Genomic DNA, 27,686 nt, shown 5'->3' on the forward strand with positions numbered 1-27,686 from the left:
CATCGCACGGTCTTCGGCATCCTTAATTGTCAAACCATTGGCATGTGTATTGTTTTTGACTAAATCGTGGTAATGGATTACTTACGCTCATCAAATCTAGGTTTCATACAAAATGTGACAACGAAACCATTGAATAAATGTCTAAGTCATACAAACAATTTGTATGCGTTCCATAGTCGTATTCAGAACACGATCGCACAATGTGTCGACAGTTAGTCACTCAGATGGCTCTATCGATTCTAGTAACGGTATGCTATTGACTGTGGACACATAGTATTTTATCTGTGGACTGGATGCAGGTTTAATGAGGTCTCAATAATTTAAAAATATGTTCTGCTGCTTTGCTTACTCACTGTTATGATTGTTGTGATGTAGTTGAAAAATAAGTCCATTGATACGGTGATATTATAATTATATTCCTTCCTTTCCTTCTTAGTAACTTTTCCTTTTTTGTTTGTTTTGTTAATTACCTACATTGCAAAAAGCAAATAACGACGAAAGAGACGAAATCAAGAAACAAAGGAATCATTGATCTGGTCTATCTGTTAAAAAATCAAATCGATAAGAAAAGGGATTAAGGATTTATTAAGGCCACATATATTCGTAACCTATATATAATTCAAGGTCAAATTGTCTATTAAAAATTGGGTTTTAGCCGTCGAAAATATTCACAGTGCTAAGTCTTTCATTTTATTAATTTGGAATATGTTTTGTTTCAGGATCCTCCGGTCATGTTCAACTTCATGAAGAAGACCGGGCTGGCGGGCGGCGACGCCGGCGCCTGCGAAGAGAGAGACGGGGATAAAGAGCGGAGAAAGAAAGAGAAGAAGGAGAGGAAAGAGAGGGAGAAACGGGAGCGCATCGCCGCGGGGCTTGAGGAGCCTCTCAGGCTAGAAGAGGTGAATGCTTCGTTATAATAATAAAAGACTGAGAAAGCTTTGATCCCGTCACATCTTCCATTTCGCTCATGTGCGTATTAAAAATACATCAGAAGACATGAGACAAAGCGCTGACATCTTTTGTCCTACATCACATAGTAGTACCTATTCTATTTCGCTTGGAGGAGAACGAACTTATCTGGTCCGGTGAGGAGAGGGTTGTTGAAAATTACTTCTGAAAGTTTTGATTTAGATTACCGGGTCGATTATTCTTGCTACAACATCAAAATCTAAACAAGATTTTGATGTTGTGTCACGTGACCATCGTGGCTCTGTCAGTGTCAATTGTTTTGTTAGAAAATGAATGGCTTTAGGATTATATTATGAACACTAGTGTTCATAAAACATAAATTAAAAAAAACGAAAGTTATCACTCATATGTATGATTGATAACTTTCGTTTTTTTTTTAATTTATGCACAAATCAAGTTATTAAATATGTATCTAGTAAAACAACAACACTCATAAATATTATATTTATGAGTGTTGTAAAAAATTTACTAGAAAACTAGTTATACTAATTTTAAAAGTTGATACACACAAATTCGTCATTCTAACAAAGCGCCATTCTTCTAAAAATCATATATATGATTGATAACTTTCGTTTTTTTTAAATTTATGCACAAATCAAGTTATTAAATAGTAATTATTATTTTATGAGTGTTGTAAAAATTTTACTAGAAAACTAGTTATACTAATTTTAAAAGTTGATGGTTTTGTTTTAAGACAGCCTTTCGCAGTTGCTCAAATATTTGTTATTGTCAACGATACTCACGAACAATACCAACGCATTTTCCAATGCCATCAAGGCTGTTCATTATGTTTAATTTTACGTACAATAATTAATGATTTTTATTTATAAATGACAATAAAATATTAAATCAAGGGAAATGTCAGATCTGTGTTCAAACATTAGATTATGATCTCGTGTTGCAATAGGTCGGCTATTGCAGCATTATGGCATTTGCATGCCAGCTTTGTTGGCATTCAGAGGTCGTAGAGATTCATGGGTTACTTTAATTCACATAAATCTTTATCATACGCCGTTTTATAGAATAACATAGCTCGATTGCAGTCTTATTTAAAATCGGTATTATTGTCCTTATTCTATGTTTATAGCCAGCCTATAACGACCGTTTCTCCAAATTTTAAGAAAATATGTGATATTATTGTTTTATATTCTTTAGTTGATATCTAAAAGAAATAAAGATAAATCTTAGATAAAACATTAAATACACATAAAGTAGTGTTATGTGTATTGAATGTTTTATCTAAGGTTCATCATTCTTTCATAGAAGTTGTTTCTAAACAATTATACAATGGTGTAATCTAATTTGACCATAATTTGACAAGCACTAGAAAAATGTGATATGATTTATACATTTATCAAGTACCGTAATATATCAGACAGCGTTTTATCGTGGAGTGGACAGATTGCAATCGATCGCATTGAAGCGACTAGTGCCTACCTGCGTGACGTTTATTGTTATTTGATCGATTTGGTGATTGTCTTACGAAATAGACTAATTAAGACTCCAGTTATGAGTGTGGCAATATAAATTGCTCATTTCAAAACATTATTTCGATCAATTTTAGTACAAGAAGACTTACTTCTTGTACTAAAATTGATCGAAATAAGATGTCAAAAAAGTAATCATAGCTTCTTTCTGCATATTCACAGGCTGGCCTCGACAGCCGGGTGTCACTAACGACACGGTCCACGAGCTAGAATCCAGTAATAGATCAGGTTTTGTGGGAATGTAGGGTGGGAAAATTCATGTCGCGTATTATGATGTTTCCCACAACACTCCAATATCCTTTCGAGTAGAGATTTAGATCGACGTTTTATGTTTTGTCAAGATTGTCCATATATTGGACCAGTTAATTGTTAACAAGTTGATATTCAGATAGATGTTTTTTCACAGCAAGTTGTACTCAATTTGGGATACGTGAAATTCCTTGGCTTCGCCCGCGGTAGCTATGTTTGACCTCGAGTAATTAACTATATCAATTTCAGACAGACTTAGACTTTTGCATTCAACATTCTTTAATGTCAGATTTTATTGCCTAAAGGCTAAAAGCTTTTGCATTTACAATATTAGTATGGAAGTAGAGTTACTTACATTTTTGTGTACATCGTTCAGTTCTTTCCTGTTCTTGTCATCTTTATTTTGATCTAGCGACTCTCACTTCACCCGTTATAAGCACTATCCGAATACTGGCTTTGTTCATCTGAGAACAGGCAACACTCATTGTTACATACAATCTGTCTCTGACCATTACTGTTTATTTACTTTGTTAATTACAAGCTTGTTTTCAATTAGAAAGTGAACAATAGGATTAATACAATTATGTTTATTATTTGTATGTGTAATTATAATAAGTTTGTTACAGTCTATTCGATCTTTCATCGTCAGGAGTTAATCAGTTGTTCTGTCACTGTGCAGTTGCTATTTTGTCGTTGTATCGTTTTAGCCATTTCAATAAATATATATATTAATTTGTTGTGTAATATTTTTTACATAATGGAAAATCTTCAAGTGAAAAAAGGAAAAAGAGGAGTACTGGGAATAATTTTCTCAGCTTTGGTAATTTGAAATACAATTTTGTCTATGCTTTAGAACGGTAAACATGTCAGTAACCTTAGACTGTCTGTACCTAGGTACTAAAATAAGCTGACAAATGAAATATTTCTTCAAATTAATTTGACGTGAATCTTTTAAAATAATTTCTTCTCTACTTTCTTCGATTAGAAAATATTGATTGGAAATTTTGCCAACCTACAAACCAACAAATAAATCTTTGTTGTATATGACGCAAGCCTTGATGGGTCTTCTTGTTTTCATCCAATTATACCTCCACGAAGGCTTTGTTAGAATGGCGAATTTGTGTGCGCGCTATCATGGTGTATATTGTAGTTTTAGGAATTTAAAAATTGCTTTCTATTTTCAAATAATTTCGTTTCATTTCATGACTTTTTATAGATTTAATTGTTGATGTTTTCTGTATTACTACATAGACTCTTGTTTGCTACACACCGATTATTCCGACCTAATATTTTATACTTAACCCTAAGTTTAATTCCCTACTAAAGCTACTGAAATAAATGGGTCATAATAAAAAACAGCAGTAAAAGCTTTAAAGTACAAAGTTAATGTTGATTAAACACAAGCAGTAATGATTGTATTAAGTAGCTAAGTACCTCATTACCCACTGACCAAGTTACCCGAACAATAAACTGCAAGGATTCGAAATGCAGACCGGTTATTTACACTTTCGATGGTAACACGAGCATCGGCGCCGGCGCCGGTTTTTGCAGAACGTTGACCAGTCCCACTACCGTTATATCTCTCCACTCGTGCAGATATATTTCAAGCCATTTTATTATCTCATAATCATCATAAAATACATAATTGCCCGTAAAATCTTAAATAACGGACAATTCGAACTCTATAGATATACTATATGTTGCCCGGGGCTTCGCTCCCGTGGCAATTTTAAGATATAATATAGCCTATAGCAATAGCAATCTTGGATAATATACCTTTCTAATGCTGAAAAAATTTTTGAAATTGGTTCGGTAGTTTCGGAGATTACCCGCCTGAAACATATAAACTCGCAAACGCTTATCTCTTTATAATAATAGTATAGAATAGATTAACCCAAAATATGAGTTAATATCGCTCTGCATCCATGTTTTACTAACGATTACTCTGCGTTTTCCTTTTGCATTGATTTATAATATGAATTATGAAACCACCAGGTGTCACTTGTTTGATGAATAGCTTATGTTTTGTTTTATTCACATGACTTTGAAGAGCCGCTAATTGTTCAAGGAAAAAATGTTTGTAAATTACTGAACTAATCTCTAAGTATTAAACGACGACCACGATAGATTTTTATTGAGGCAACATAATTTTGACTCCGCGACCCTTAGATTTATGTCGTAAGTCATCGGAATTTGCTCATTATGTTATTTCGTCCACAGGTACGGCGATCGCTGAAATTGCGAGGCAGACGCAAAGAAAAGGAGAAATTACCTTCAGGCATCACAGCCGATTACACCGCCTCATTGTTTGCTCACCTGGAACAAGACTCCAATTACTCTAACTACCCGTTGATACCTACATCCGGCTCAAATTCTAATCTCAGCGATGAAAACAACCACCTGTCGCCGGGCTATCCCGCTACACACAACTGGAACAAAAAAGACCCCGTGCTTCAGTCGGATAGTTCAGAAACTTCTTTAAATTCCCTCAACAACCCTAATAATGCAAACACTAGCCCCAGACAACCGCCCAGTCTACCTCCCATACCGCCGCGACCACCCAAACGAGGTATACTTAAAGGACCTCGTCTAAGCAATACTAGTTCTAATTCTCAGGAGAGCAATGTCCAAAGTAATGACACAGTTGATTATATTAACGGCCAAGATTCGAATGTCCTCGCTAGGAATACTCAGCAAAATGAACTGATTTCATATGGCATCCCACCGTCGAAAAGTACCTCGTCCAGTGATGACATGCAGCAACTGCAGAATTTCACCAAGAAGGTAATTCACAGTCCCGTTGAAAATCAGTATAAAAGTAATCAAGGGTCTAACAATCCTTCTATTGTGACACAGGATGTTGACGAGTTACCGAAGACCAATGGGAACAGTTACCATGGAGTGACCTCCACTTCTCCAAGTGCTGATTCTTTGACCGACACAACAACAAATTCGTCTTTCGCCACTCCACCTTTCTCTACCTCACCCGTTGGGGAATCGCAGGGCTTCCACAGATGGTCAAGGACTAGCAACTTCGAAGACGTTTATTTACCGCTACCACCATTAACTCCTCTACAACTACCAAAGCCTAGGTTGCTGACGATACAACGACAAAAAGCTCCACGGAAAGACTTCGGATTCAGTATTCGAAGGGCAATGGTCCAGGAGAGAGTTTTCATTGGCGATTTGAAGCAAATGAATGGACATGAAGAGAACGGCCTAACTAATGGTGATAATAAGTGTAACGGCAATGTTGCGAATGGTTTGACTAGTAAATTGACACATAAAGCTGTGATATTGGCAGAACCCGGTTCATATCCTGGTGCAAGCGAGACTGGTTTGCTTCCTGGTGATAAACTTCTGGAAGTCAATGGGGTCAGTGTTGAAGGAAAAAGCAGAGAGGAGGTCATCGAACTGATCAAGAGCAGTCAAGATTCAGTTACCATCAAGGTTAGTATTTTATAAAGTTAATGTCATGCTAATTACTATTTATCATTAAACGCTTCGTGAATTATCTGAGACTAGAAAGTAAATACTTAATTTACTTTAGAATTAAAAGCGTACATATAGTCCTAAGAGCTCAGTGTGAGAATTCGCCTCCAGTTTTGGATTTGTGATTTCGTGTGTCCTCGAAAGTTGGACAATTAGAGTATCGAAACCTGTCAAGCATCCTCAGATGAAGGTATGATAATTTTAGTAGCTGGAAAGTTTTTTTATTTCATTACGGATCTTCTCTTTAAGAGTTTTTTGTGTCATTTGATTACCTAAAATGAGACTTGAGGAACGATTATTTTATCAGTCCAGAATCCTAAATCCTAAATCTTCTAATTGCTCTCAAATAATAATTTATCAGTGAGATTCCCAACTTTAATGAATCTAAAACCTAATGTTTCAGTAACGACGCTTACAAAGGTCATTTCAATGCAACATCTTAATAATTACAAAATTGTAATTATGCCACATATCGCACAGGACAATAAAATGCAAAAATTTTCTCTCATCTAAGTGTCCCAGTCTTATTCTTGTCTGTGACGCCTTAAAGTCCGGAGTCCGCTTAAAATGTAAACCTTATAATTTCGCTATGGTTTACGAGCCGTCTTCCGGTCATCAACCCTCTTTGGGAATGCTGAGGCTGCCTCTCAGCTGTCATTCTTGATATCCATTAATCGCCATCCATAATACGACATCCATGGGAGTATTGGAATGGTTCTGGTCTAGGGCGGGAACAAATGTACGTAAGTCCAATTCTAAGAGTATTGCTAGGCCAGACGGCATCGCGTGACCAAAGCGTTTATAATTCAACCAAATGAAACAAGCATTCAAATTGTTGCAAAAGTTTAAACGCTAACTGTCATAATAACTTGTGGTTTTTATGTTACTGTTCCGAATTACGGGTCCAGTTATAGGTAATTATTTCGTCGGGACTGCACTTATTTATCCCCCTTTACGAGGGGTCCGTACTCCTCCACTGATTTATATAAATATAATACATTTTTTTTGTATAATAAAGTTTCCCTAAGTTTCTAACACGTTTTTAATAGTCATCTTTCCGTTATCATCATTATCGTTAGGATTTATATTAAATAGCCATACTTATATGTGTCAATATAGTAATAAATAATTTTATGAAGTTGCTGATGATGTGATGATCAGGTTTTTCATGATTTTTAAAAAATAGTAAGTTACGGATTTCTTGTAAACTAGTAAAGTTTAGAAACTAGAAGGCCAGCTAGGAGGAACACTGAAATATGTTTCACAGGACAAAAATTCACTTAGGTCCAGTGTATTTTATATACAAAATTGTTAATAACAATTTCATTTATGCAAAACATTCGGCATACTGATTGGCTATCGATCGAAGATTTTTTTCTTATGAAGTACTCTATTTTCGTAATTTTAAAACGAGTTGTTTATTCTAGAGTTGATTCTGGAAGTCACATTTATTGACTGCATCCAACCACAACTTTCGTATCAAGAATTGTAGTAATTTAATACGTTTTCCCATCGGGTATCTAGTGAAATTATCTGCCATTTAAAGAAAATTGACCGTTATCTGCGTAACTATTGGCTATTTAAACTATATACGTACATGTTGGTTTTCCTATCTGTCAATTTCTAGTTCGTATTTGCCGGCCACACACTATCGCCTAACTCAGACTTAGGCTGACGTAAATGCACAAGCATTGTTTAGTTTATTAGTTTATACGTCGAGTGTGACAATTTTGGCTAAATGTCTGGCGATAGTGAATAGCCGGCATTAGACATAATGGTGCATTTACTTGCGCGCACCTATCTGGACAGCTGAGCAGAAAAATCATCAGGTCCACTTTTGCTTCTTCACTTCGCACGGTCTCCAGCATCCTTAGTACTCAGGTCATAGCAGAGGCACGCATCCATACTTCCATTATAAATGGCTGTCCGTCACTCTTTTGCGACCAAACGAAAGTCGACAAAGATATTGTTGATGACCCAAGGTCAAGACAACAGTTACCCTATATTTTAACATCTATGTGATTGACCAGGTCCAGCCAATAGCAGAGCTGTGCGAACTGTCTCGTCGCCAAGCGGTGGATGGAGGTGCGGATGTGGACTTGTTGGACAGCAACGTGCGAGGAGGAACGCTCAGCCGCTCGGGCAGTCGACGGTTCACTTCCACTCAGGTAGGTGGACTTCACTCATCATCAGCGTCTTATATGGCGGAAGGAACCGCCCACTATTTTACTTACGACATCTTGTTTAGAGGTAGGAGGCAGGATTTCATTACTTTAATGGGGTGTAAACCACTTTCCACTGCATGCTATTCTTGACTTTATCAACATGTCGTCAATATAAGAAAGGATCTATATTGATTAATGTATTATTTAGTCACAATTTTATGTAGCTGGAGTTGTCACCTTGCATAATAGATGCAAAAGTGGGACTTTTTATTATTATTTTACTCTATACTCATATGGTTAAAACTGGATCCAGTAAAATGTTCGGTAAGTACTTAGGTAGGTATTAACCAAAATTTAATTTGCTATTTATCTTTATTTGCAAAGACTTTGCAGACCGCACTGCAGTCATTTTCTCTTATCAGTATTGATTGATATTGGAAATGGATTCGGCAAAATATCAAAACATTTGCACGGAACAAAATATAATGCGGCGTCTAAAAATATGTTAGCCTGTTCCGTAACCACCTACTAATAAGGTTTACAATGTAATGTTTTTCGACGTGTCAGTATTGCATCAATCAAATCTCCCTCGAGTATGAGTCACTGATCAGTCTCGCATGGGGTCAATATCAATACTAGTCCATCTCAATTTACACATTTCTCCCCATTTAGGATGAATGTAGTATGAAATAAGGCGAACGATGTGATTTTGGGTACTTACATGTACAGTCGACAGTAAATAAAGCTACCTAAATTCAGATCCCACACTATTAATCCCGATTTGGCGTTCATCCTGCATGGATCCCGATCCATGCAAGATGATTTGTCGTGCAGTCGACTGTACTTATTATTCTATTTAGTATAACTCAGTTGTTTTTACACTCACTGACATTTTCTATGACGGCTTTGTCAATTTTACTCCATATTTTCCATAGAAAAGTGAATTTCGTTTATTATCCTTTATTTTATTTAATTCTGCAAGGATTTTCTCTTATAATAGCTGTTATTTATATTATATTACCAGCCAGTACGTACGCTATTCTAATAAACAAAAAAAAAACTAAGATTGTTATTTACACTATTAAATGTTTTAATTACAACATTATTTCCTAACAATCATGCTCTACCACAATTTGTGAAGCGAATGCAAAATGTGGCACATTAATTTGACGTGTGCAGCGGCCTATAAGTGATTGAGTACAACAGCGAATTAGTAACACATTTCCTAGACTATTTTTTAAAATCTTGTTCAAAATTATTAATTTGGGGACGGATTAACTAGAGTACCGGATTAACAATTAATCATTATATTATTATTTTTAAAGCTTTTAGAGACAAGAGTGATTAGCTATTTTTACGTTTTTATATATCCACCACTAGTTTATATAGCGTCTGTCTGTCTGTTCGCGATAAACTCAAAAACGACTGCAAGGATTTTTATCCGGTTTTCACCAATAGATAATGTGATTCCTGAGGAAGGTTTAGGTGTAGTTTTTTTTTTAGATCATTTATTCCTTAGAACATAGAGTTGTTAAAAGAGTAAGGTACAGCTTATTCTTCCCTGTATTTTTTACCCGAACGAAGCCGAGACGGGCCGTTAATATTCATATAAACACCATTCTCTTCATAAACTTACAGATAATAACGACGTATATTTATATATGAGAAAAATGCTCATTTACAAGTCATACATAATTTAGCAGCATAAATCGAGTGCGAATGATATCATATCGCGTGACAGTGCGCAACGGCGCGATGCAATGACAAAGAAAGTGATTTTTTTTGTCGATCTTACTCAGCATTACACTCGTGCGCATAGATGGGTTTACGCCCAGTATTCTACCCAGTTTAGTCCAAACAGTCCGGCGCAAACCCATCAATAAGTTAAGTTTGCACCCGTCTTTCTGAGATCAATTCCCATCAACTCGTAGCTTGTGCTATATCATATGTAAATGCGCTATGGTGTTTTATTAATAGAAATTAGCACTTGCCCTTAGCTCCGCCCGCGGTAGCCTATTTTCGACCTCGGGTCGTTAACTATGCCTATTCAAAATTTCATCAAAATCGGCCTAGCGGTTTAGCCATTAAAGCACGTTTTTAATTACATTAATACTTGTAGAACAAAAATAACAATAGGTATATTCTTACACAGTGCTGATTCTGTGTGTTGGGTGAGATGTGTCCATCTCATGGAAACAAGAAAAACTTACAAAACATTTTACATACAAATCCCTTTACTAAAACTCGTAACAGGTTGCCGTATAACATTTTCTCTCTAAAGCTCTAAAAAATATATATTAAATCGAGACGATTCCCATCCAGATATCTCAACTCTATCAAGTTGTCGTCTTCCTACAATGATTCAGCTGTCGAGGGTATAACGCCGCATAACTTGACGACGCCTAAAGTGGGTCAAGAAAGCCGATAGTGGCCTATGTGGCGTTTATCGGATCAGCAAAGTGCAGCTGAGCTTATAATATAAAACCCCTTTTCTAATTATCTTGTTCCCGGTTTCTTCCGGCCGTGCGTGAATTTTCAAACATTTTGACCGCTGTCATTAGAGTCCTTTAAAATAAAGAATCTTAGAAATCAAATGTTGATAAAATTATACACTACCCCCAACACAAATTATTATTCATAAATTAGGGTAGACAATTATTCATGAATTAGATTATTGTCTTTGATGAAATTTAAAGGACGGTAATGACGGTGATCGAAATTGTCAAAAATTCACCCCGGAGCCCGATCCGATTTCGTACTTTTTTTTCTCCGCTTCGCACTTGGTCATACTAGTAGACAAATCATTCGATAGTCCGCCTACAAATATTATGCGAAAGTTTATGAGGATGTATGTGGATGTGTATGCTTGTTACTCTTTCACGCAAATTCTACTGGACCGATCATTATTAAATTTGATACACGGGTAGAATATAACGTGGCATAACACCTGAATAATATAATATAACCTGGAATAACACGTAGTGTACTTTTTATCTCGAAATTCCCACGGGAGCGAAGCCTCGGAGCGTCGCTAGTTACACAATAAAAAACTTTAAGAAAATACGAGTTGTGAATTCGATTTTAATTTCTATCTAACCAATTAGTAGCATAGGTGATTCTGTCTCTCTTTCGACAAGATTCTTGATAATACGGCTATATTTACACGTCACATGTAGCTGTATTTTCAAGAATTTTTTTTTTCAATAAACAGTAAAGTAGAATTTCTAAAAAGCCAGTTTATTTTTCCAAACATCCATAGAGCGCTTGCAGCGCTAAAGCTGAGGTTCGACACGACACGGCTGGCCAGAACATAAAAGTTGCATTTTTAAATTAGTCTAGACTTCTATTCAAATGCACCATTCGTCTAGGCTCAAGCCTCGTTAAGGGCACAGCTGGAGTCCTAAATATACAGGGTGTAGCTATGTATTATACCTGCTTTTGTTTTTCTTTTACAAGTGTACATAGAAATAATAAAAAAACCCTGTAGCATGATAGGAACTATGTATCTTGATATAGTATGTACGAAACTATATGATTATGTGCTCGACTAAATTTCTGTAAATCTTTTATTTAAATGCCACAAGTTACTAGTACCCAATATAAAGTTGTTATGTAAATTTATTATAATTAATATTAATGATTTCGTTTTTGTTTTTACAAAAACGCATGACCTTCATTTCCGAAATAGCAAAAATGACGCTCAGAGGTTACTTATTACGTACAACATACAAAGTTTTATTGTCAGATTTTTTTTACTTACAGTACCTAAAATTATAATATTCAAGACCACAACAATAGGAGTCATATTTCAGGTGTGTGGATCCGCCCTAAAGTAGGACCAATCCATATCCTCCGGTGTATGTCTACGAGGCGACGAAGTGTCACATAGGGTTAGCAGCTGATAAGCTAACATTCCCAAAGAGTGTTACCGTCAGTCGTAAAAACAGCTAAATGTTCAACATTTTAAGATTTACTCTCGCAGCGTCACGGTCCCGAATACAACCGAGAGAATACAAGTAACGATCATCCTGTATATTGTACACACGCACGCGTCGCCGCTGCAAGTTTTCAAGTAAGGGTGGTTGGTACAGTCAACAGCACATCAGGTTACCCTGTTCCTGTAGGGCTCTATGGCGTGCTAATAGAGACGAATTTGCATTGAATTTGGGTAGGTTAATATTATGTTTACTGTACGTTCAAGTATTGTTGGCTGGTAGTATTGTGATTTGATGAGTGGCTTTGCGCTGTCAACCCTTGATGTGGCTCGTAGTTTGCTGTGTCTAATTAGCTGCGAATATTTTCATTCTCTCTTTAACAAAGAATGAAAATATTCGCAGCTAATTTAAAATCAATGGTGTAGGAAATGTATTCAACGAGTGGTGGTTGTGTACGAAAGTTCTTTAGAAACATATAATAAATAGGTGCCATCAAAAACGTTATGTTTAAACTTTAGTCTTGTTAGTCTCTTTTTGTCTCGTTCTGTCGATGTCAAATATTGTAAAGGACGATAGTTAAAAAACATAATTTAGCTTTAAGTATATAGTAATTTAACACTTTGTAGGATATAGAACGAGGCGACTCAAGTATAATCGTTACAACTGCTGAACTGTCAATTTTCGAGCATTTCGACCGCCGTCATATTAACTTCCTTCAAAATAAAGACCTTTCTAAAATCTTAAAAATCAAATAATGATATAATTTTACACTACTCAGACAACACAAGATTCATAAATTACGGTAGTAAAAAGATTCTTGTCTTTGTTGAAATTTGAAGGATGGCAATGACGGTCATATAAATGCTCTAAAACTCAACCTGAAACAACGTCTGTCCAATTCAACCAGGACGTGTTAATAACTTTTCACTTCTGCTATGATTTGATAACCCTGCAAACGCGACGGGTGGTAATAACCACTTAGGAGCCATCTTGGATCGCCTGTACTCAATCATGAAATGCATCTCGCGCAAACAAGATTTGTCGTAGATAAATCGCATCTAAGTCATAGGTCGTACAGTCAACAGAACACCAACCTACTACATCAACAATCAAATTCATTGCAAACTCGCTATTACCGCGCCATAGAGGTTTATGCTGGGTATCTTTGTGCTATTGACTGTACGTGGCTCACAGAAAACAATAATGACGTGTAGGGAAATAGGCCTGGGGCTTACTATTTTGAAGTGAAAATATTAATTTTTTTGTTTGTAACATTTTGATGAAATATGGCACAGAGATAGGCGAAACTTTCATGAATAACATAGGCAATTTTTTTATTATGGTTGTACCCGAGCGATGCCGGACCGCCAGTCTTAATAAAGACCTAAACTGATCTGCATGGTAAATTTGAACCATCAATTTAATTTTAATACAAGTGCGTTCACTGCGGCTGAATTTAAAATGACCTCTGGCTTTCACAGCCCTTTAAATATTAAGCATTGTCGTCTCGAAGCGTATATATACGAACTCTCTTATAGAATTTAGAACGCCATAGTATTTTAGAGCAACGAAGGATACTTCTTATTAACCCTTCGATCCTGGAGATGATGAAAACAATTATAGAACAATATGATCGCAATCCGATCGGACCGCGCGGTATGGTAGGATAGTTTTTATTAAGAACAAGCTGTTGTCCTCGGCTTCGCCCGCGTAAAATTCACACGGAAACAGTTATTTTTTCTGGATGAAAGGTACCCAATGTCCATATTTTAAACTATATGTATACAAAATTTCAAGAAGATTGAGCATATAGAGCGTGAAGAGGTAACATACAAATTTTCGCGTCTACCACTTTAGTTTAGCCGGATTGGATAGGGAAGTTATATGAAAATCTTCTATCTCATCCGTCGTTTATACAGGTTGATTTTTTATACATTGGCATTATTTTTTCTACATGCTCAAGTCGATGGTACTGAACAACTTTTTAATATGGGAGTATCTCCGAAATCAGCTGATCTATACATTTTCCACAAATTAGGTATTTAATTTTGTGTAGAACATTTTTTTACACGATATCGGAGTTACTCCCATACTAAAAGTTGTTCAGAATCATGAACTGAGCATGTAGACAAAATATTACCAATGTATAAAAAGTCATCCTGTAGATATAGTTTATTAGTACTCGTATGGATGAGAATTAGTAAGGATTAGAAGAATAGCGCCAACGTCTCATTTTTACCAGTTTATTTTATTTATTAAAGCTATTTTATTTATAGTGATTTGGTACTAGGTACCTGAAAATTAGCGAGCGCGGGCAGTGACCGATGTCGTCTAGACACCCCCGCCCTCTGCCGTCGGTACACGCCTAAATATAGTGGTGCTAATATACTGCCAGAAGATAATAAATAAATACATATTAGGACAAATCACACAGATTGAGTTAGCCCCAAAGTAAGTTCGATACTAACACAACGATACCACATTTTATAACAAATACTTATAAATAGAAAAACATCCAAGAACCGGGCCAATCAGAAAAAGATCATTTTCCATCATGACCCGACGGGGGATCGAACCCGGATCGAAGATAAAATATAATTGTAGGTTTGTGAGGTTTTTCTTCTTTTTCGACTCTCGCTACCCTATCCCGGCGTCCTATTTCCTTATAATCCTACAATTTAGGACAGCAAAATTTGGCAATGGTGTGGAGCCGGTATTATACAATGCTAGCTTTTGCCCGCGTAAATTTCTCATTTTTCCGGGATGAAAGGTAGCCTCCATACTTCAAACTACATGTATGCAAAATTTCAAGAAGATTAAGTAGTTGAGTCAATAATAAATAGGGCGTGAAGAGGTAACAAACTTTCTTTCGCATTTATAATATTAGTTAGGATAATATATACATACAAGATCCATATTTTTTTTTTCTAAATTCGCCCATTATTGATCCCTACTGTGAAACATCAATTTTAATTAGTCGTGGTCCCTCAGCGATCTGTTAATAATGGACAGTGCACTGTTTATTGGTCATGTATTGGTGTAGGGTGACTGGACGTGTATTGGTGTAGGGTGACTGGACGAATTCCTCATTTGGGGCCAAATTTAAAATTCTTTTGTGTAATCACAATTTCAATATTTTTCTTTTCGAGTGTGTTATTGCTAACACTGGTGTCACCGAAAGGCATCAGACATGACTTTTACGATTACAATTTCAGTAAGTATAAGATCATTACATAACAATTACAAAACATTATTGTATGATGAAATCTATTTTTTTGGCTAACATTAAACATGGAAGCATGTAATATGTGATATAGCTATAAAATTCCCGAAGTTTCCCCCCGACTCTGAAGAGCGTAAGTAATAAGAATTAGGTACAATTAAATCATTATTTAAGACACCCATAGGTTTTATTCAGTAATCTTCATAAATATAAGTAATAATAATTAACAGAGCACTAAATCACTTTAAGTGAGTCTTTAATAAATATTTTACTATTATGTCATTATCACATTACATACAGACAATTATAGGAGCCACAAAACAATGCTAATAGCAATGCACTTACAAGAAGCATTTTCAGTCTCCTTTTTAGTTGAAATGACAGAGCATGATCCATTAGTCAAATATCAATATTTCACATTAAGTATGTGGATTTTTCTCAAAGCTCTGCATTTCGTATTTTGCAATAACATTGCACACTTCCATTTTGACTTTGGGTATTAAATTCGGCTGTAGTTTCTTCACACTAGCAGCCATGCTTCTAAAGAACACATCAATTTCATTTGTGTTTTCTTTGAGTACCTTTTCAATCAGTTTATCTATGACTTGAGATCTCTGCTCCGGTGTCTTTGGATTCTCCACGTACCGAAGTAATTTTGGACCATTCAGTAATATAGGTTTGGGCAGAATTTTCACTGGTGGGATGTCTTTAGGAATCGGTGCAGCCTTTTTTCGTCCAGCCGTCTTTCTAATCTTCTTTGGAGGCTCTTCCTTAGTTTCTATCCGTGGCAGTATTTTAATAAATGGCTTGATTTGTGGTTCCTGTGGTCCGTCTACTACAGTTATCTGAAATTGAGAACAAATATGGTTAACTTAAGAGGTTAACTACTAGTAGTTTTAGTTTAATGGGGCGCTATGTTGAACTAATTGTTTTAACTAAGATACAGTTAATGTTTTTTCATATTTAGATAAAATTTTGTAGACAGCTCTTGTTGAATATCAAAAATGAAGAAAATTAGGCATTACTACGAACTCAACCTCTTTTATATTAAAGGCAATTTTTGAGAGAAGATTTTAAATGACAATATGATAACTTACCTCATAATATTCTTGGTTGTCTGTGATAACTTGCTCCTCGGTTTTGGTAACAACTCTATTTTTCTCATGCTGGTCCGTGATCACTTCTATAGTGTCCAGATTATCTTCCACACTCTCTGCAGACTCGTCAAGGAAATGCAGCTTCTCGAAAATGCCGACTTTAGTTTTGTGCATCGCTCCAACTCGTTTACATCTCATGTAACTGTCTCGAAGTCCACGCCATCGCTTTTTGCATTCTTCAACTGAAATTCACAAAAGTTTTTATTTCAATTTCAATAATTAATATTTTAGGATTTTTTCCCGATTATATGTACACTTGAATCATATAATTGTACACATTGCTTTGGTGCCTTTGCATTTTTAACATTTTGTCAATGTAAAATAAATAATGTAACAAATATAGTTATTTCATAAATTTACTGTAGGTTGGTCATTTTACAATGAAGTCATAATGAATGGCACTATTAGGAATAAATCCTGGTTCACTGACCTGAAGATTATATTTGTTTACACAACATTTTGATGACATATCTCAATCAGCTGATTGTAAAATATGCAATATAAATATGTCGAATACACACAAGAATAACTTCATCTCAAGCATATTATTACAATATATACTATTATTTTTGGTAATCAATAACAAATTGCAAAATCCTGCATTATTATTATGATACGTTAGAGACTTGGCGTTTTTCCAACCGAGCGACAAATATTGCGGTCGTATAATGCAGCAAAGCTTTTGAAAACCAATCTTGTCTTACCTGGCTTGGACAATGATTGCGCTATTATTTGCCATGTAGCTTCTCGCGCTAAAATATTCTTCCTTGAAGGGTCAAGCACATTATACAAAAAACTATGAGGTTGCACTAATTCGACAAGGTTTTCGTCTTCTTCATTTGACCATCCGTTGGCATGCAAAGGCATATTGCCCGTTTTCGCGTGCGTCAGGAAACTGAAACAAAATGTCGGACTGACCTATCAGGAGACAAAAATAGACGCGCTGCGCAATACGACGCCACAGCGAAACTTCTTTCTCGAGTCGAGTGTTGTGATTGGTCGATATATTTAATGTATTTTTTGTCCATTCGCCATCTATGAACGAATAGGAAAACTATTACAAGCGCCATCTACTGTTGAGTAGTAGCTCAACAGTAGATGGCGCTCTCTCGTCGCGGCGCGCAACTCTCTCGTTCTTGCTTTGTAACTAAAAGTTTTATTACTGCATCATAGATGGCGTTATAGTGATTAAAAAGTTTCACCATTTTGAAAGTAAAAGTTACAAATAACTTTTACTTTCAAAAATGGTGAATCTTTTTAAAACCGATGTATATATAAAACATGTAGAATGTAAACAAGTCATAAATTTATGACTTGTTTACATTCTGCATGTTTTATACATCGGTTTTAATAAATTGACGAAAAAATACATACTACACTAGTTAAACATAAATATATTTTTTATTCTTTAATCAAATAAGTTCAACTAGATATTACAAGATCTATGAATGCCCTTCGTGCCTTTCCTTTCTCTCTCCGAGCTTCGACTTTTCCTTCAATCTTGCCTTCAATACTATTTCTGGATTAGGATATGGGATTATATTATTCACTGTATATTATACATAGTGCTGTTAGTTGAACACGTGTACAATCATAAATATATCTTGCCTCTTTATCTGCTTACAAAATGCACCGATGCGCCGACCCTATTGCCCAAACAAGATTGAAATAAACACGTTCCAATCGCGCTTCGTAAATAAGTGCATTAATTCTTATAGATTTAAATTTAAACGCATTCACTTCACTAATTAGTGCAGGCCGTCCGTATCGGCAGCCTTCGTTGTATTTTTATAATTTTGTTTTTCACTTGCACGTTATCTTTGAAGTGTGAAGATGCCGCGGTCTCAGATGTTCGATTCATTTGTTTTTTTCTCACTGATAAAGGGCAGTGGACACACACGCAATATTTTAATGATGTAGGCACAGATGTATATATTACTTAGAATGTAGGTCTAAATCGTGATTGGTTTTTCACAAAATCATTTCCCTCCCGATCAGAAAGTCTAATTAAAAGAGCTGAAGGTTTCACTCAACTGAATCCATTTTCCATATTCACATAGCTAAGAAGTTTCGATTCAATTCTCCTTCAAGTTGCTAGGCGTACGGATAAAACCGGGCACAGTTAGGCTTTTTGATTGCGTGTCCGGCCAAAATAAACCAGTGTCCGGCTGGTCCGGCTCATTTAAATAATAGTGAATTCACAAGTTTGCACAATTCTTGCGATTACGAATGAGCGTCGCTGTTGCATACAATATTTTGGTTGTATGTATCCGTGTATCGTCCGGCAAATCCGACCAGCTGGCTGGTCTGTCCGGCTATGGTTTTAACATTTCTTTTATCTATGGTTTTAACCTTACACACGTTGCCTACTTTGTGTCATTCTACATATTAGTATCTATAATTAACTATTTAAGTAGATTCAAAGATTTTGACATTCAATTTAATACAAATACAAGCTTTTCTCAATTCTCAATCGGCGGATAGCGAGTGCGTAGGAAGCTGTTTGTTTCATAAGATGCGTTATGTTATGTGGCTGTCGGCTTGTCTAGTCGGCTCCCCATGGCGATTCTCGACGCGATGTGTCCATTCAGTAAGTAATGTGTCATTGTGATACTTGCTTATGGATCGTTTGACGACTTATTTCTTAATTCAACTGTAGAGCGTCATATGTTCTTCTTTGCGTGTCGTAAGCCGGGTCAACGGTGAAAATTTGTATGAAAATTGTGTCTGTTCCGCTTTTGCAGATAAATTCACGTGCAAAAGCTTGTAAGTAATATTTAAGTAAATAAAAGCTCTCATACAAGCCACGCTATATTCACGATTTCGCGTCGGCGGTTTCAATCTGAGTGCTGCGATGTTATGTAGCCGGCATAAAACACGAGTAGACAAACACTGGTGTGTACATGCGTACTTTACATATACTGTTAAAGTCATATCAGATGCCTTTAGGTGACTTGAGTATAATCTGATACTAATGTTAGCAATAAGAATAATGTGGTAATTGACTACAAAATATTGATATATCATGTGGAAACACAGAGGGTGAGGCTCGGTGGACTGTGAATCCTATAGTAAACAAAAGAATGCATGGACAATAAAGTTAATCAATATGTTTGTCTCTGGTAAAAACACAGTACAGCATACATCTAAACCCTCCATATTATATTGGTGAAAACTGCATGAAATTCCGTTTAGTCGTTTTTGAGTTTATCGCGAACAGACAGACGCAAAAGAGGACTTGGTTTTACAATATGTTAGGGGTGATTATAAGTACCTATCCAATGAAAATATGATATGAATTAATTCCTATTTATACAAAATGTTCAGTACTTTAATGTGATAATTTAAAAAGGTTGTTAAACAGTTTGCTAAATGATAATACTATGAGTTGTAAATCGACATCAAATCGATATGTGTTTCTGCGCACGTTAAAGTTAACGCCAAAGGTAACGATGTAACGTTAAACTAACTTTAGCTTAAAGCTTCGCATCCATTTACCAAACACTCTGTAATGTTTATGTTGTCTTCACTCTTCAGACATTGCTCATCGACGGTTCGCAAAAACGACAAAGGTCTTATGATATACCCTTGAGAAATACCTAAATACTGCCCACTTTAAATAGTTTATACTCGACAATCTGACACCTAAACAGTTTATATTATCCCAAGAATGCATTTCAAACTATACTATACCTCCAAGCAGATAAACAAAGATTCAAACCGCACTAAGCGCGAGAGACAGTTAAATTCCGCCAAGCGAACATTGCGCACGCGTCGCGTTGTCGCGTCAACCGTTTCGAACGTTCGAATTTTGAATCTCCGTAATTCGATTCGAATTAATTATATTCTTTGTGAAGTGCCGGTGATTTAAATTTTTGTTTTTCATTTGTGTAATTGTTTTGTTATATGGTGCAAATCGGTGTGTGGTTTATCTTATACAAGACATAAGAGATGTCAAGTCAAATAGATCTTGAGCTGTTAAATTGACGACATGTGGACATGACAGCTTAACGCTTACCATCGTTGTGAAACTTAGAAATTATACGGCTATTGCACATATGCGTTTTGACACTGTTATTAAATCGTCTAAGTAGCTAATTGATTGGGCAACGAGCATGCTTAGATTTAGATGTTACCGTTAGTATGTCTACCGGTTTGGATTCAAACTGTTGACAGATCAATATGTTATAGATTTAAATAGGTTATCGACTGGTAGGTCAACAAATCAAATACCAATGTTAATATTTCGTAATTTGTAATTTTTTTTTCTAATACTTTTTTTCTTACTGCAATACTCTTAGGTTTGCTTTTTCTGTTTAGTACAATATACTTGTTCTTTACATAGTTAACATTTATCAATTTATTAGTTTATTCTTAATGCTGAAAAATAAACATGATTTTTTCCTCAGTTGACTCTGAGTTGAGGAGTATCAGTATGCGGACCGTATGTTTAGATTTCATAACTAATTATCAGCTTCAAATGTTTATTTCCACGGGAGGTCGAATCATTTTCTTCTACACCCAATCTATACTTCTTTAAGTACTGATTATTTCTGTCAACGTACACAAAATGATCTCTAGTAATGTTCTCCTTTTTAATTCCTCACTCAGTCCTGTGTTTTCTCACATAATAAAATTAATGTAGATTCCGTCCGTCTACTGATTCGGTATGACCGGAATCCGGTCTATATAAGGCACTGGATTAGCTCGCACCCAACCTATTTTCGTCCGAGACTCGCAAATGGAACAAGATTGTTCAAAGGGATCCTTACGGACATGTTTTGGACATTCATATCTTTTATGTACATGTTTTGACTTTTGATATGGTCGGGATGTAATGATTCACGATAAAAGAATGAACTATGTTTTAGCTCGTCATAGGTGGATCGAAGTAGATAAAAGTGTTCTAGGACCTACATTTGGAGAGGCATTTCGTTGTATAAAGTCTACTGTATTAAAAAGTCCAATGTGTTAAAACGACCGTGGATTTTTGTAGGCGAAGAATATAAAAAACATAGGTATATAGAAGTATCTAAAGAACGAAGTTAGAGCTTATAATTCGGATAAGATCGATGTGCGAAAACACGTAACAATAACAGTAAAAATAATACATTTTATTGTGAAAAATATTAGAAAAATAATAAATATTATTACGTCGGTGTTGTTTCTAAGCTATTTTGTGAACCGTGTGTTCGAAATGACAAGGTTGAAACGTAAAAGGTGAAAGACCAGAAGGTTCAAGTATAACGAGAGTTCGCTTTTGTTTACTCAAAAATTTCACCGCTCTCAACGACCGCCCACGACTATCTGTTGTATAATGTACATGTGGATTAATATTTTATCTTGTATCGAGATTAAGATTATCAAACTTACCTACTTCTTCTCACAGGAATCTGATATATTCTGTGTTTCTTCTTCGTCCACTTAATATTGTCATGTCTTTAACACTCACACGCAGTATTGTACAATAAAGAGTTAAATTCATGTGAGATGCTTTCCGACATAAAAAGAAAGAACGCCTCAGGAAGTTTTAGTTTGATAGTGTATTTTTATTTTCTTTCCACATCAATGTACCATTGACTAGGACCAATCATGCATGATTTTCTTGTTCAAATCTGAAACTGTTCCAGAAAATGGCGGTGCTTTTATTCAGAACTATCTATTTACCACAGCTTCGCCCGTGGTAGCCAATGTTCAAACATAGGTCAATCGACCAACGGAGGTCAACTTTGGGTCGTTAACTATATCTATTCCTAATTTCATTGAAATAATTAATGTTATAGCTAAATAAAAATCATCAAAATCGTCCTTGCGGTTTAGGTATGAAATCGTGACAAACAGACCTCCGCATTAATAATATCAGTATAGATTAGAATTCTCCACACGTTAGTGTCATATGACTAAAAGTATTTGACGGCTAAAAAATAACAATAGTATTAATAGGGTTAACTCAGTCTACTGCCCGTAACCACGGCTCATCGAAAGTTTTAAGTTTGTTTTTCAGCTAACCCTGGGTATCCAGGTGTCATAGCCGCGAAGGCAACCGGGATCGCGCTCATATGATAAGGAGAGATATGTCCCATCTACTTCATATTCATCCAGTTCCACACAAGTCTGCTATGAATAAAATTATCTCTATACACAAACGTCGTTCGACGTTATTGAAATCTAATGAATAATTTGAATATACTAGTACAAAAGGCTTACTTTGGTTGATGTATTTGGGTCGGGGTAGAATATTTACTACGTATGTACATATATTTAGAGAAAATATCTAAGAACTAATGTTCTTCTTCCTTCGTTCCTCGCACGGCCTGATCGGAACGCGATCCTATTGTTGTTCAATTTTTTTTATTATCTCCAGGATCGAAGGGTAATCAAATTTAACTGGTTTTAGGTATTGCGTCTTCATTCTTAAACATTTCATATTGTATTGTGTATCGCATATCTCCTAAATGTCTGTACCGGTGATTTATAATTTTTATTCCAGGTTATTTTGATAAATATTGGCTATATTTTATTTATATTTCCGTTACATACTTCAGGGATAAAATTGGCGTTATTAGTTTTTTTTACCATTTAGCCTAGTACGTAAAAATCATATGAAAACAACAGTTTCCACACAAGTGGTCTATTGGAAAGCGTGCTAAACAAAAAACGTGGGTCGAGCCATCTTTGTTTTCTCGCAACTCGATACTTAAATCGATAAGCATGCGAACCGATTGATCGAGTCGACATCCGGACTCGGATCGTCTCAATCCCAATACCAACAGTACAGAGATGTAGCCAGCGAACCTTCTGGCTAAATTTGTGAACCTTTGACCTCAGATTGTAGAAATTGTTCTAAATTTGAGGAATCAATAAATAAATTGAATTAGAAGAAGGATAACAGTCCTATTACTATTTAATATTCACTATAATAGTAATAATTTATGTATTATGAGGTGTTAAACAAATTGAGGTCTTTACTAATAGATGTAATTGTATACGTCTTAATTTATTTATTTGAAGAAACATCATATTCACCCGTTCACTCCATTTCTTTATGTTTAAAATGTTATTTTACTCTTTAATTTGTGTAATGTAATATATGTAATTACATTTATATACAGTGATTCTATTATGCACATTTGCATATAGGTAACATTGTTACATTCACAATTTAAAAGAATATTTACATAAATTTTAATTTAAAATTGATATTTAGACGATTCTGTTTAAAATAAGAAAAAACAAAGCAGAAGTTATTGAAAATAATGGAAAAACTATATCTTATACGCAGTTTAAGTTCGTTTTACATTTCATGCGAAAAAATGTTCATGCCACTCTTAAACACATTCACCATTTCCATATTTCCTCGTCTTTGATCTATTTCTATAGGTTCTAAAGTACAGTAAATTTTACAGACTTAGTTTGCACCTTCTTCTGGTGCCTCTCTGATTAGCGAAGGTGTGTTCTTTTCGATTTTTTATTGCTAACACTCGTGTTTTGAATATAAAGGTTTCTACTCTTTTCCTATATTTCTGCTATTCGGGCCACACACTACTCGTTTCTTTGTGGTTTAACAATTTTCCGGAAACGGCGGTCACGGGCATACACTTTTACATAAGCCCCCATTGGTCGATTCGATGCGTGCGCGCAACGACCGACGGTTTTCATGCTTCTCGTTTCAAAGTATCACCATTGTTCTAATATATTGTGTATGTTTTTGTGATTTGAATTTTTATGATGAACACGCGAGGCGTTTTTTATTATTAGGTATTTTTATTTATTTTGCTTTATGTATATAATTTTATCTGACTTCAAAAAAGTGTACCAAACGTTCGACCCGTATTATGTATCTTGATAAAATTATGATGTAGAACTATTGCATATAGGTAGGTATTATAATTATTTCGAATGTAGGAAATAACAATAGCGTGATAATGTTTTGTCAGTATGTAAATTTGTGTTCTTTATTTCATGGACAATGTAATTTCATTTATTTCAATCAATATCTTAAATAATGTAACTTTTAAATAGTTTTTGTTTAATTATGGTTATAAAACATGAACAATAGTTTTGAAGTTAAACCAAAACAATAATTCTATCAATATACCTATAGAAATTCGACTGAGATTCTCGTATATACATTATTTGTTAGGTCCCCGCAGAGTCTGTGTGAAGGACGACCAGTATTGAATATAATTGTATGACAGTACATACATATTCTAGTGTTCAGACACCTATTTATTGTCATCTCGAATGTTCTTATGCAAAACAGTCTGGTGTATGCTTACCGTCATAGTTGCACGAATTGCTATTCTGTATTTTGAGAAATATTTTTTTATTGCTAAATATTGATTTATTATATGCCAACTGAGTCTAGAATTAATAGTAATTTTAATGTATTTACACACTTAAATCCCTTAAACCTCTTCGTCACGATAAGTGTTGGTCTTTATTGAATACTGGATGTTGTCCGGGGCTTCGCTCCTGTGGGAATTTTGAGATAACATATAGCCTATAGCAATCTTGAATTATGTACCTTTCTAATGGTGAAAGAATTTTCGAAATCGGTTTGGTAGTTTCGGAGATTACCCGCCTCAAACATACAAACTCACAAACGCTTACTTCTTTATAATAATAGTATAGATTTGGTATGTTTTCTCAAACTGTACATTTTTCCCATTCCATGTAGTTCTATTTCCGTAACGTTTGATTAGCATTCCTTATCCTTATCTTATTTGTTCCAATAGTCTGCTTACCTAAATGCACCAAATAGTCCTCTTGTCCAAATGGTTTACTTTCCCGATGTAACTAATTTCATAAACATAAGTCACCATAAGTACTAGCGCCCTTAAATCACAAGTAAAAATGTTGCTTCCTTTGTTACATTTTGTCACGGATAGTGAAAATACCTTTCAAACTTATTTTTTTATTTTTACATCTGTGAATCGAAAAGGAAGCAATCGACAGTACGATATAATAGAAGGAGTCTGTCCGTCCGTCGTTTCCAAGTAGGACGCCAAATAAATCGTGCTGTCGACACCCCATTCCGCCCCTCCCCAAGTCGGATAATTGAGTTGTATGAATATTTATACCGGCACTAAAATATATCGTAATGAATCATACAGTAAACCGGCCACAATTTCATACAAAAATGCGCTCGCGTACGTGTAAAACGTGCGCTAAACAGTAGGTGTGTACGTGCGTTAAAAGCTCGTATGTACGAAATATGTCTATTTTCGTAACTTAATACAATTTTAAAAGATAAATTTTGGACAAATGGTGAATGGTTTACCCAATCTTTGCCACTATTTGGATGAAATTTTGTTAAGTATCAGAACATGATTTTAGGCTATATTTCACCCTGGAATTCTCAATGGAACCCTAAACCTGGAGCGCAGTAGATGTGATGTAAATGTTTTGCAATGTTTGGAAAATAAACATTTTTTCTTTTTTTAAGTTAGTTTACCTACACGTATAAATGTGATGACGATTAAACTTATTTGTACCAAAGGAAAAATATGTTTGTGTATTAATGATTAAATAATTAACGGTCTCGTGAAATAGTTATTACTGATCTTAATTCAATAATTGTAATATTATGTTGTGTAAATTTACCAAATGTTTCGTAAATTTTGAAACTTACTATTGGTTAAATATCTATTAAATTCTAATGAACCGAAACATTAATGAGCTAGTCGTCGTTGTTGATGGTCATTATATTTTACAACCAATTAAACATTTTGAGTCTTGTAACTGTGGCAAAATCGTTATTATTTTATTACTTTGGCCTACGGTGTTTTTTGCGTACATCGTCACGTGTGTGTATAAAATATGCTGCTGGTAATTAAAACTGCCGGTTAAAAACTAAGTACTTTTTCATGATTATATAGGTATTTATAAATAATTATATAGGACCTACTATACAATTGATTTTTGAAAAATGACATAAAATATACAGGTCTTCCTTGGAAATATAATAAAAAGTACTCTATGTCGCTCAGGAATAATATAATATATATGTGAAAAAATTTTGGAAAAAGATATCCCTCTTCAACACAAATTTACAAACACTTCTCTATAATATTGGCGATTAAGAATAATCCTGCAATTATATCACTAGTTGAGCTTTGTTTATAGATATGATATCAACGGCTTCCTTCATATACATTTATACTACTATCAAACTATAAATATTATAGACGGAAGAACCTCAATGCGAAGTACCTTCTTAGAACCTCATACGTGATCTCAATATAAGTCGTAAACATTCTAAGAAGTATTAATATTCAGTGGTAAAACGACCGTTGAATCCATTAGACCCTAGATTAGAAATACGAAATAAATAGGACACAGAAGAGTTTTTTTTATCGAAAGTTCTTACTTAGGTACTCCGCCTCAAAAGTGGCTCGAAATCCCTCGGCCACGTGGTCCGGCCACGTTTTCCTTTGTAACGAGAGAGCCCATGTCTACTATTCTATCTATGCGATGGTTCGCCAATTGAATGATCCCAACTTATGCCTGTCAGCTCACACAGTGTCGCTACAGCGATATTTCTTTCAGCTTTTTTTGCCCACTGCCGACCATAGCCTTCTCATCGCGTATGCCTGCCCCCTACTATGTCCTGTATGTATCTCCCTCATCTATGTACGACCTGGGACTTTTGTCCGCCCATCGAGGGTTCTACTTTAATTTAATTAGCTTTAGATAAAAATAACTGGAACAGGTATTTTTTTACAAACGTTTTTGTCTACATTTCAAATATTATTAGAAAATATTTTTTTTATACTGAACTGATAACTAAGCCTATGTTTTGTTTAAAAATCTATAATCGATGTGTGGCCCTTCTGTGCTCTGCTTATTCTGTGTCACAGTGAATATCAAATCGGTTATCCTGTTTGGAATTTCGATCGGAAATCTGTCGCGCGTTGGTTCAGAGTAATTATAGTAATACTGATAAGATTTGGCGCCGTGGTTTTAACCATATTTTAAAGGTTATTAAAAAGTGGGGGACTTTAGTG

The 27,686-nt window shown here is 35.2% G+C and overlaps 2 protein-coding genes across 5 annotated transcripts in view; one reads left to right on the forward strand and one right to left on the reverse strand.

Moving 5' to 3' along the window:
- The window catches only part of Mhcl (Myosin heavy chain-like), a 178,232-nt gene that overhangs the window by 16,286 nt on the left and 134,260 nt on the right, over window positions 1-27,686 (forward strand). The window contains exons 2-5 of one of the 4 annotated variants that reach the window (XM_053761586.1): window positions 720-899; window positions 4,926-5,489; window positions 5,562-6,155; window positions 8,228-8,365. In XM_053761586.1, the coding sequence (XP_053617561.1) occupies window positions 732-899; window positions 4,926-5,489; window positions 5,562-6,155; window positions 8,228-8,365 (1,464 nt within the window). In that variant the 5' untranslated portion in view covers window positions 720-731. Of the gene's footprint in view, window positions 1-719; window positions 900-4,925; window positions 6,156-8,227; window positions 8,366-20,424; window positions 20,597-27,686 lie in introns of those variants that run through there. The other 3 variants (XM_053761585.1, XM_053761588.1, XM_053761587.2) reach the window with 3 other exon arrangements.
- Window positions 14,527-17,646, reverse strand: LOC128679389 (uncharacterized). Its single transcript, XM_053761589.2, has 3 exons — window positions 17,382-17,646; window positions 16,618-16,859; window positions 14,527-16,365 (listed from the first exon to the last, which is right to left on the reverse strand). The coding sequence occupies exons 1-3, from the start codon at window positions 17,542-17,544 to the stop codon at window positions 15,940-15,942; spliced, it is 831 nt and encodes a 276-aa protein (XP_053617564.1). The 5' UTR covers window positions 17,545-17,646; the 3' UTR covers window positions 14,527-15,939.

Source organism: Plodia interpunctella, chromosome 21 (assembly GCF_027563975.2).
Source record: "Plodia interpunctella isolate USDA-ARS_2022_Savannah chromosome 21, ilPloInte3.2, whole genome shotgun sequence".
Lineage (NCBI taxonomy): Eukaryota > Metazoa > Arthropoda > Insecta > Lepidoptera > Pyralidae > Plodia > Plodia interpunctella.

What these genes read in the sequence shown, in the direction of transcription:
- LOC128679389 (XM_053761589.2), bottom strand. Translation starts at nt 17,544, where the DNA reads ATGCCTTTGCATGCCAACGGATGGTCAAATGAAGAAGACGAAAACCTT. An exon ending in GCAATCATTGTCCAAGCCAG is followed by an intron (nt 16,860 to 17,381) that starts GTAAGACAAGAT and finishes TGTGAATTTCAG; the next exon opens with TTGAAGAATGCAAAAAGCGA. An exon ending in ACAACCAAGAATATTATGAG is followed by an intron (nt 16,366 to 16,617) that starts GTAAGTTATCAT and finishes TCTCAATTTCAG; the next exon opens with ATAACTGTAGTAGACGGACC.